This window comes from Acanthaster planci, linkage group LG17 (assembly GCF_054643075.1).
Source record: "Acanthaster planci isolate LZ-2023a linkage group LG17, COTS_SCS, whole genome shotgun sequence".
Classification (NCBI taxonomy): Eukaryota; Metazoa; Echinodermata; class Asteroidea; order Valvatida; family Acanthasteridae; genus Acanthaster; species Acanthaster planci.
In genome coordinates, this window is record NC_141793.1 from 9,833,948 (window position 1) to 9,844,334 (window position 10,387).

The 10,387-nt window shown below is 42.5% G+C and overlaps 1 protein-coding gene across 1 annotated transcript; it reads right to left on the reverse strand.

Moving 5' to 3' along the window:
- Positions 1 to 1,454: 1,454 nt before the first annotated feature.
- On the reverse strand, positions 1,455 to 9,443 carry LOC147796341 (partner of bursicon-like). Its single transcript, XM_087148241.1, has 2 exons — positions 8,726 to 9,443; positions 1,455 to 4,031 (listed from the first exon to the last, which is right to left on the reverse strand). Exons 1-2 carry the CDS (start codon positions 9,101 to 9,103, stop codon positions 3,879 to 3,881), a joined length of 531 nt encoding a protein of 176 aa, XP_087004367.1. The 5' UTR covers positions 9,104 to 9,443; the 3' UTR covers positions 1,455 to 3,878.
- Between the last annotated feature and the right edge of the window lie 944 nt (positions 9,444 to 10,387).

The window sequence follows — 10,387 nt, forward strand, 5'->3', positions numbered from 1 at the left end:
TTTTTTTTAATTTTTTTCCATTGGAGAGAAGAATTGAAAGCCACCTTCAAGTGAAAGAAACAAAACTGAATAAAACATCAACTGCAATGACTCATGTACCATCGGATTGACAGTAACAGCCCCTTCCCTTTAAAAAAAAATTGAAATATTGAAAAGGCGCCACTTTTATTGAACGTCGTTGCCAAAAATAGCGACAGGGCCCTGTCTCAACTTATAAATTCACACCTGTGGCAAGTAATATTGTCCTTCGTTCACACGTCGAGCCACCTGCGATAGAACTTCAACACCTGTGATTAAATATTTTTCAGCCTTGCGCGAGAGCAAGACAGTGCCTGTAGATAACGTCATCTGATATTTCGAGTTGACCTGGTGTGTGCAACTAATCTTTTGTCCATTTTTGTAACCTTTAAGACGAGATCGTCCTTGAAGGGGGGAAGGAGAAAAGAGAGGAAATAGAACATAGAAATGCCACGGCTGCAGGTAGGGTGTTGACTGAATGCAGAGCGTTGGTGTTTAGAGCTACGAAAGGAGAAAACAAGCCTCCTTCAGGATAAAGCATCCTTCAGGAAATCGGCCATTTAAATGTCACCAACTTTCTTGTCCTGTTGATGGTATCCAGTGTGTCACAGTGTAACCGTAGCACTAAGCGTTTGAATTTGTAAGCGTGTATCATTTGTTTCGTTTTTTATCTCCTTGTTACCTGTGTAATAAATGGAATGGTCCAAAAAGTTTTTATCCAATCATGAGTCAAATTGTTTTCCGCGTAAATGTCTCAGCCACTAATGATTTTGGAGTACTCGAGCGGAAAAACGCCATCCCATCTTACACAAGAACGTTTTGTGAACAGGCCACGGTCGTTAAAGAACAAGTGGGTCCTAATTGCCGCATAATATGTCCACCCGGTTATCTTTAGTGTAAATGTTTGTGCCTGTGGTTTTCATTGGGGTGTATTATAAGAATGAGAATGTTGCTTGCTGAGAGAGAAAGAGAGTGAGAAGACATTTTGGACTTGGCAGAGTGAAGATCGAGAGAAATCCTCTGAGCATGTTTGAGACCGGCTTCAACTGTAAAGACAGAAATCTTGATTCAGAAGGTTAGGTCTTCGGTCAGTTCTAGTCACTGGGTAGGCTGCTTTGTCTGGGACAAAGCAGCCTACCATAATTTCTGCAAACCAGGCCGAATTACCAGACCCAGACCATAAAATTGTCGCCCTGGTCATCTTGGCACTCGCCAGCAACAGTCCATCTCACAAGTATCGGCTAAGCTTGATTACCGTGGCCTTCCATAATTATGAAGTCGGATCTGTGGACCGACTGGAGATACAGAACCTGAGATCGAGCAGTTTGACAAGACCAAAGAACTGGGTTTACTCCTACCACATTTGAGTTACTCGGCCCCTGAGGTGCTCACAGCTTGACAAACCTTGGGGACACCATTGGACTGTAAACACTGTCTCACCTTTATCGTTTGTTATAATTTTTGTCTAAATATACCAGCATAAAGACTTTATGTAGCGGAGTATAACTGCTTTACGATAACTGGAAGTTAAATTGATATACTCTAGTGTTACGAAGCACTTGAATCTGTTTTGCTTTTATTTCATTTTGTGTGTTGTGATCCAGATCCGGGGTTACTGTTTTTAAAGTAAGGTTAAACTTGCAAAGTTATCTAAAATGGTGGCACAGTGATTTCTTTCATTGTAAATACGGGCTGGGAAATTAAAAGCACAGATTTACTGAAAATGCAGTTACACTTCGTTTCAAGTAATTGAAGTACTTTTTAACCAATTCTATATTTTGAAACTAGTAGTCTTCCATAGCTACGATTTATTACCAGTTTCTAAAATTTGGCCTGAAAAGAGCCGTCTCAATAATCATTACGCCACTTACACCATTGAAATATACAGTAATAATACACCATTTACATTTTCGTGCCAAAGGAGAATGTTCGTGCAGTGCTCAGACACGGATAAGAAACGACCAGTTTAACATGTTCAACAGTCCTTTGGCGGACCTGATACAATTCAATCTCACCCACCGCTCACCTCCTCCACTGCTAAACTGGCAGTATAGCTTCAATGTCTTATTTGCCCTCCCCAAACCGCTGCCCAACTCGCTTGTATAGAGGGTATACATAGCTGTCATGTTGAAGGCCAGTGCTTTTGTTCCACAAGGTATGCAAAAAGGAAGCTTCCCTGTGGAATAAAAGACCTGCTCTGCAAGATGGCTACCACGAAAAGCCTCTGTAGACAGTCATTGACGTCCTTGGACACTCCTGGTGTCCCCCTTGAATGGCCGTTAGCACTGTGTTCGGTTTTGTACAGGGCGACTGCCACAGAACAGTGGCTCAGTCAGAATTCTAACCACCATTAAAGGGGGCCGCTGCAAATAACCAGTGATGGTGTTACCATTGTTTTTACATGAACATGCGTGAACAGGGCCGGATCAGGTGCCTGCGCTTATAACAGAAGCTACCAGAGCAGCATTTAGATCTCGCAGCACTCCATTAACAGTCTTTCGAAGCCTAATGAGGAGGCCACGGTAGGCAATATTAATGACAGAAAGGGGTCTTGATTAATTCGACCGTTGCATGTACATTGTACAAACACTGTCCTTCACAAGATTACACTCCAAAATCGCCTGTTCTGTTGGCAGGCTAACCTGTTCAAGCGATTCAACAGTCTTGGTATAAAACGCACTTCGCAAAACACCTATATTTCGGAAAATATTATCCTTTCTAAAACTCCCTTTTCATGCTCAGTGTTAGTTTGCCCAAAGACGAAATAATTCAAAGTTTGTTGCAGATATCACTTTAACTTGCATCCTCCTATCCATGCACGGAAACCCTGTCAATCTTCAGATCTGTACAATATTTACAATTACAATTCTTTTGTTTGTTACGCATCGTCACGGTTGAGCTGCGACAGTTTACCGTGAGGCTTCTTTGGCCAAGGCCTCTTCTGGCTCAGGCCCTATGTAAGAATGCAGCTGCTACAATCAAAGCGGTATTGCTTGATAGATTTTTCCCAAGCAGGCCTACTCAGTTTTACAGTCGGAAAACTTACTACATGTATTTGTATTTGGAGCAAAAAAGAGGATTAGATAGAAGTTCTTCTGACACCTTTTGTTTGCCATGGAGGTATGGAAGTGTATTTAGGACATGGTTAAAAAATACTATTTCGTACGTACAGATTAGTATGTCGTACGTACGGATTACCAATCCGTACGTACGATTTACTATTTTGTACGTGCGGATTACAGTCTCGTACGCACGATGTACTATTTCGTACGCACGGATTAGTATTTCGTATGTATGTCGAAGTACGTCGCAGTACACGAACGGCAATATACCTCTATACTTGTACTGTAGTATACGGTAAGGCAATAAATCTTATCAGATGTTACTGATGGTGCTTTCATTTGAATGTGAGGTGCTGAAATTCCTGTCCAAATCAAACGTTGACATGGATCGTCAAGAGATTATTACATTGTAATTTCAGCTTGGTTTCAGTCAGAAGGCGATACTCTCGTGCCTCGCTCTTAACCACGGAATGGTTACATAAAGAGACACCTACATCGTCATTTAAGGAAATACGGATTGTACAGGAGAAAAGGGTATCCTGATATTCTCCAGATCGCATCATTAGTTGAAACACAACCACAGACATCAGCTCAAAAATCGTACGTTCGAAATACTAATCCGTACGTACGAAATACTAATCCATATGTACGAAATAGTATTTTTTTTAACCATGTCCTAAATACACTTCTATATGAAGGCGAACTCCTCCGTGCCAGTACAAAAAGTTCTGTGCGGGAAGCAGCTGTGCGATGATCTCTACGTGTACAGTGACACTGGTGTTCTGAACTGCGCTGACATCACTGGCTGCAGGGTCGACACTCGCACTTCGACGGCTCTTGAATGACCATCTCGTGCACGTAGTCCGATAAGCAAGCCCCCTCATCCGTCACACACTGTGCAAGTTGGACTTTGGTCGACTGCATCTGGACTTCTCGACAGCAGTCACACTTCTGTAATTAAAGCAGGAGAGAAATCACACGTCAACTTGTAGCCATGCGTGTTTTATTTTTGTTTTTAGTTTTTTTTTGGGGGGGGTTGTTTTTTTTTGGGGTGGTTTTGTTTTTTCTGGTGTGTTATATCCCTTCAAAATTTTCTAAACTTACACTACGTTCGTGCTATTCCTGACCGGAGATAGCAAGCTGTTATACGTCACCTCACAGGCTCTTCATAATGTTTACAAATATTTGTGTATACACGACCAGGTGTGTTCATGACTCAACTATGCTTCGTACTGGATTTTTGCCTATTGCTAATTCAGTATCTTCATAAAATAATGTCTTTATTTTGGTAAATATACGGTTTCCTGTATTAACATCACAGTGTGTGACTTACGGCAGATCGAGTAACTTATAGCCTTTTTCCGATACTGACCCGGATTCCAAATGAGCGAAATGAACAATGAGGTCACGAGAACAGAGGCAGAATTGCGAAAGGGTATAGACAGACGTTGCATAAGTCATCTCGGCAAAAGAAGTGCCTGTTTGAGGCGTCAACAGTGATGCATTCAAACAAACTGGAGCTCCATAAACCGTCCCTGAAAGGTGGCCCGAGAAAAGCACTTTAGTCCTGACATGTCAAAATCCCCGGATTACGCCCACAAACCAGGCGGTAGAAGCTAAAACAGGTGAGACAGTAGACTCTGGGGAATATATTTTTTTACCATTGTACCGTTTCTTCATCTGCCTGGATCGAATTGATGGACTGACAAGCATACACTTGAAAAGAATCCACTTTGTGATCCGAAGATCGAGAGAACAGGTGAAATGGCCCATGTTCTATCTATCACGAGCTAAGGGGTGCATGAGATCTAAATTATATTGCAACATACTCTCCGCAGAAGCTACCTGCTTCAGTGCACCTTTAAAAAAAAGGCGTGTGGTCCGTGTCGAGACAATTTCGGGCATAGGCCTACGTGTCCTGTGTTGCCGCAGGATAGCAGACCCCCAAACCACACAGAATTCAAAAATGATGCACAGTGACATAATTTTTATATAAACCTTCAAATATCAATAGGCCTACGTGTAATCCAATTCTAGTTCAAGGAATATTGGTAACTGGCTATAACTTTTGATTATACTGATTATTGACAGGTGTAGGTCTCCTGTACAATGGCCGTCCAAGATCAACAACCAGATGCCTAGGTTATGCTGGAGAGTCCATTTCCCCGCACTGAACTGCGGGGAAATGTATCCACGAACAATAGATGGCATAATAGTCTGCCACAGGAGAATTGAGGCTTTGTACCCATTCCCGGACAAGCAGTTTCCCGCTACTGTTCAAAGTGTAATCCAATACAGCGTCGTTCATAATATTGAGAAACCGTGCAGCCTTTTTTTTTTTTTTTTTTTTTTTTTTGGTCCTGTACAATGTAGAAATCGAGGGTTTTAAAATGCCTTGCTTACACAGGACAGGGGGCCAAAGAACTCTGCTGGCTGGATCACAGAATAAAACAAAAATGTCAATGCGAATTTATACGAATGATGTAGCGGTCCAATTCAACAAAGTGTCATGGATCGCGACCTTTCCGTCTTTGTATTGAGGAAACGAATCTCTTATTCAAAACTGTTTATTCCGGACGCAGAAACTTTTTGCTAACCATCTTATTTTCGTAACTTTCTTGGACCTTTCGTAGAGACCCGGAGAGAGTATTTTCTGACATTACAAGGCCTGCAGAGGTCACCGGCGGTCGTGACATTTCAGGGAAGCTATATAACGGGCTCAAATGGAATCGGTTACTTGGTTGACTGTGTTCTTTCGGAGGAGATTTAGGCCATATAGATTTTCAAAGGGACTTCATCGAGGGGAAAAATCATTTTGTTGGGAGCTAATATAAGTGAAAGTGCTCAAACAAGGCTCAAATATCGAATTCAACTGTTGGTTTCGGAGAACTTTTGTTTTGAAGTTCTCATCACAGACATCAGACGTGAAAAAACAGGCTAGCCTTTCCCGATCACATTTGTTCTTGTGAATTTCCAAGACTACTAGTGGTTTCCAGTAGACGTTTAAGGTTTTCCAAATGAATGCCGTTGGTGGCGCTACATCTCAGGTACGTGTCACCTCACCCGCTTCTGTTCGATGCTCCTACAGTTCGATCTCCGTAAAATCGCCACATCCGACTTACTTAGAGATTCCTCTTTACGCGTTGCTCATAGGAATTTACCAGAACAGCATATAGAGGGAGTATCGCCAACTTCCAAGTTTGGTACCAAAATTGGCTGATCATTATTATAGGCACTAAAGTATACAGTCATTGCATTCTTATTGTCCGTGTGAAATTAGGCATTATCCACCATTTTGGTCCCAGAAATTGACACACTCATGCCACAACACTCTACGAGGGTGTCCTTAAAAAAAAGGAAACTGGGATTAACAAAATTATTTGTTTGTTTCTGTTATTCCTTTAATCAGTTTAGTAAACGGTAACCATGATCAGTTTCATTGTGATGTCCTCTTTCGTTTGACACCAAGGTCGAGTTCGGGTGGCCTGTTCTTGACACGGATTTCGTGTTCTCACGCTCAAACGGTGGGAACACGACCCAAGAACACTGTTCTCAGAACAGGATCACACACCACCTCCTCGTCAGGATTTTACACGAACACACGGAAGAACTCGTGGGATTTGATCTTTAAACAGCCGCAAAAAGTATCGATGTGGCTTACAAAGCCGGAGACAATGGGAAGTTTTGCAAAATTAACATTAATAATTTTCCCTGACCCTGACATTATAACTCTCGAAGAATGCACAAAGACGCTGCCATGTTGTATGTTGCTTTCCGCAACTAACCACCCGCTGTAATAACCGGTTGCACGTTCCCGGCGTTCGAGCTGTTTGCGAACAAACGAGAACAAGCCACCCGAACTCAGCCCAAGAAATTCAGATTTCCGTCACAGATGACTAAGCACGGAGTGGTTTAATGGAGCAAGTCGGAACTTGCGCCAAACAGCCGTTTTGATGTTGAATTCGTACTGTTCAGAGATTGCTTTTTTGCCAGAATCAAGTAATGTTTGCCAGAATCTCCACAATGCATGTTTAAAAGCGATGGTAACAAGGGCAAAAGTTTACATTGAAAGAAATGGGGGACATGTGGAAGAACACTGGGATTATGCTGTGGCAAGAATAGGAATCCTATTTCGTGGTTGTCTTTGAATTAATGATTCTGGTAGCGTACTTCATGCTCCACGCTGTGGAAACCTGTGATACATCTGGTGCAAAGCCATTTCTGACACGTTCCATTAAACAACTTTGTGCTCAGTCATGTGTGATTTATATGTGGGTTTCTTGGTATCATACGAAAGAAGATATCATACTAAAACAGATTATAATTACCATTTACTCAAATAATTAGTTACATAAGGAAACAGATTATTTAATCTCGGTTTCCTTGATTTTAAGACATCTGTTTATTTGGTATAAAAAGTATGATGTCCAAAAGCTGCCAAACTTACTTGATCGACTGGAATCCTGCTACTGTGTAATTTTAACGTGTTTTAATGGGGTACGGTAATGAGTACAATAAAGGATCCACAGGCCCCCATACATTTAGTCGGGCACTCTTTTCGGATGACACCATTTCTGTATTAAACTTTTACATCTGGGAACCAGTTTATTTCGGTATTTGAAGTTGCGGTACGTGCGTATAAGCACATGTACGTACATGTATACATCATTTCTAGGGAAAAAGTGAGGGCTTAAAAAAAAAGAAAAAAAATGCGTTCCGACACCGCTTTTGGGGTCAGCCCCTGACCAGAAACCAGAGACTTTTTTGGCCTAACCTCACCTATTAAGATTTGTAACAGCTGTCCAGTAATCAAATATTTTGACCTACGGCAGTAACCCTACAATAAATACGGGCGATTCACAATGGTGCGCCTCCAAGTGTTTGAAACGCGCTGGCCGATCACAATGCACGGAATCTGTCGACCGCTTTCCAAACGCACTGAATATAGGGCCGACAGATTTCGCGCATTGTGATTGGCCAAGGTGTTGCAAACTCTAGCAGGCGCGCTATTGTGAAACGCTCGCACTGAGTCAAACTATTGCTGTGACGTCACTCTTTTGTTCAACTGTAGATTATTTCTTACGTATTTACAGCTAACTGCAACCAATCTACAGCTATTCTGAACGACAAAAGGATTACCCTTGTGCCCCCCCGTTTTGGTCAAAGAATTTGTGTCGGGGGGGGGGGGGTTGGATTGAGAGAAAACATTGGATGGCGCCGTGACACTGATTCTACTGGGCCTCGTAACAGGTACAATGGGAAAATTTAAGGGATTCCGAGAGCGCCCGCACTCCGGCCTTATCGAGCATGTTTGCCTTTCTCCATAGAAAATGACGTATATTTTGTTACCTCTCGAGTTTTCAGGATCAGCTTTATAGATGCAAGATTTTCAACAAGGATTTGTACTTTACTATTCACCTTTCAATGAGGAATAAAACTGATGTATGTTGGCTGCTTTTCTGTGCCTACGTTTGCCAGTCCTTATATGTTGGATTAGTTTAATTGAATTGATGTAAATTCGGGTACATCTTCTAGTTGTTTGTTTTTGTTATGTAAGAAACACGAAGCACTGTATTTGGTTCAAGTAGAATTTGTATATGCAATACAGAGGGTGATGAGGAGTCACCGTACAAACGGTACCTTACCTTTACAAATCCATCTTTCGATACTACGCTTGGGGCTACGGATGAGAGACATTGTCCCTCGCAACTGGTCAGTGTTACATTGCCGCGGCACCGGCGGGTGACGCCCGTGTCCCCCTCCCGAAAGCTCCTCTCCACCTCAATCCGGATGGTCTCCAGTCCACAGAACTGGGACAGGGCGGCCGTTGCCACCCACCCCCTGCCGGATTGCTCGGGGTGGTGCAACTGCGCTGTCAGCAGGAAGAAAAGTAACACCAGAGGCCCCCTACTCGCGAAGGTGAGGCCTGCTCTTGTGTTGCGTTGTTGAAGTCCTCGGTTATTCCGATTGCATTGGTGCATTTTCCCCTCAGCTTTACACCGTGACAGACCAACAGTCTTCATCCGGTGGTTATGGATGCCCCAATCAATTATTCCTCCCAACTGTATTGCACCTAGGAACCGATTACACGCCTTATATATCCTTACAACTGATTCCTATTACAAATGCTGGGAAATTGATCATCCATGATGATAATGGGCGTCTTTTTCCCTGTCTGTCTGGCGCCGGAGGTTGCCGAGAAATGGACACCTTAAATCACAAAACCGCGGATGCGGTTTGAAATAACAAATTACATTCGCGCACGAGTGATATATTACATTGATCGGGAGGATCGCCCTCGGTCGAGACGGAAAACACACAATGACGAGACAAAAACTGAAAAGGTTCCTTTATGGCACCTAGCTGATGCAGCGATCGGAGAGCGGGGGAAGAGAAGGCGAGTGGGCCGTCAAATGACTCCCTGACCTTGTAAGGAGCGAACGCCAATTGCCGTGCGAATTTGGAGTGCCGATATTAAATTGAACAATAGATACGGCATTTATATTTCATGAAAACCACCTGCGGGCCTTGTCGTGTTTTGATGTTTGCTCGGCAAAAGTGTAACCCCTAGTTGCGATAATGGATTCGGAATTTCTTGAGGATTTGTCTTCGCTATTGCACAAATTCTGCAAAAGTATTTTTGAAAGGGCAAGGGCTATGCAAGATAGAGAAAACCGTCTTATATAAACAGCCTACATTTCAGGAGCGGGGGAGGGGAAAATTTGATCAAACGGGGGAGGGTGTGCTACATGACATTGTAGTTGTGCTTTTTTGACTGAAAGAAAAAAAAACAGTTGCAAATAAGTGAGCGGGGGAAGCAACACCCAGGATCTGCCCCTGTATTCCGGGACAAAAATAGTTATCCTTTTCACCCTCTTTTAAAAATCATTTACGACACATTTGCACTAAGTAATTTGCTGGTGTCCAACAAAATAGAATTCAAAAATGTAAGTATCAAGTTCAGAAGTAACAAGTTATGAGTATTGATTTTTAAGAGGCATGAGTGGTGGTGAAGCTCGCGTCACTTCCTGGTCAACTTGCATTGAAACATCCTGGGGCCTTTTTTGTTCATTTGAGTGATCAATTAAAAAACAGAAATGTCCATAATGGTCAATGATAAGTAAATGTTGCCTCACAAAGAGGATGGGTACCTGTCGTAACAGCGATGCAAAAGGAAAAGTCAGAAGAAATGAACTGCGTTTTGCAGTACATGAACATGGTCACCAGCGTGAAGACCAATGGCCGTTATACTCTTTCAAGTTTCTTTGTTTTGGTTCGTACCGGTATGTAATGCTTTATTTTGCTGA

Coding starts and splice junctions, on each gene's coding strand:
- LOC147796341 (XM_087148241.1), bottom strand. CDS start 9,103: ATGAAGACTGTTGGTCTGTCACGGTGTAAAGCTGAGGGGAAAATGCAC. Junction 4,032..8,725: donor CGAAAGATGGATTTGTAAAG/GTAAGGTACCGT, acceptor CTTTAATTACAG/AAGTGTGACTGCTGTCGAGA.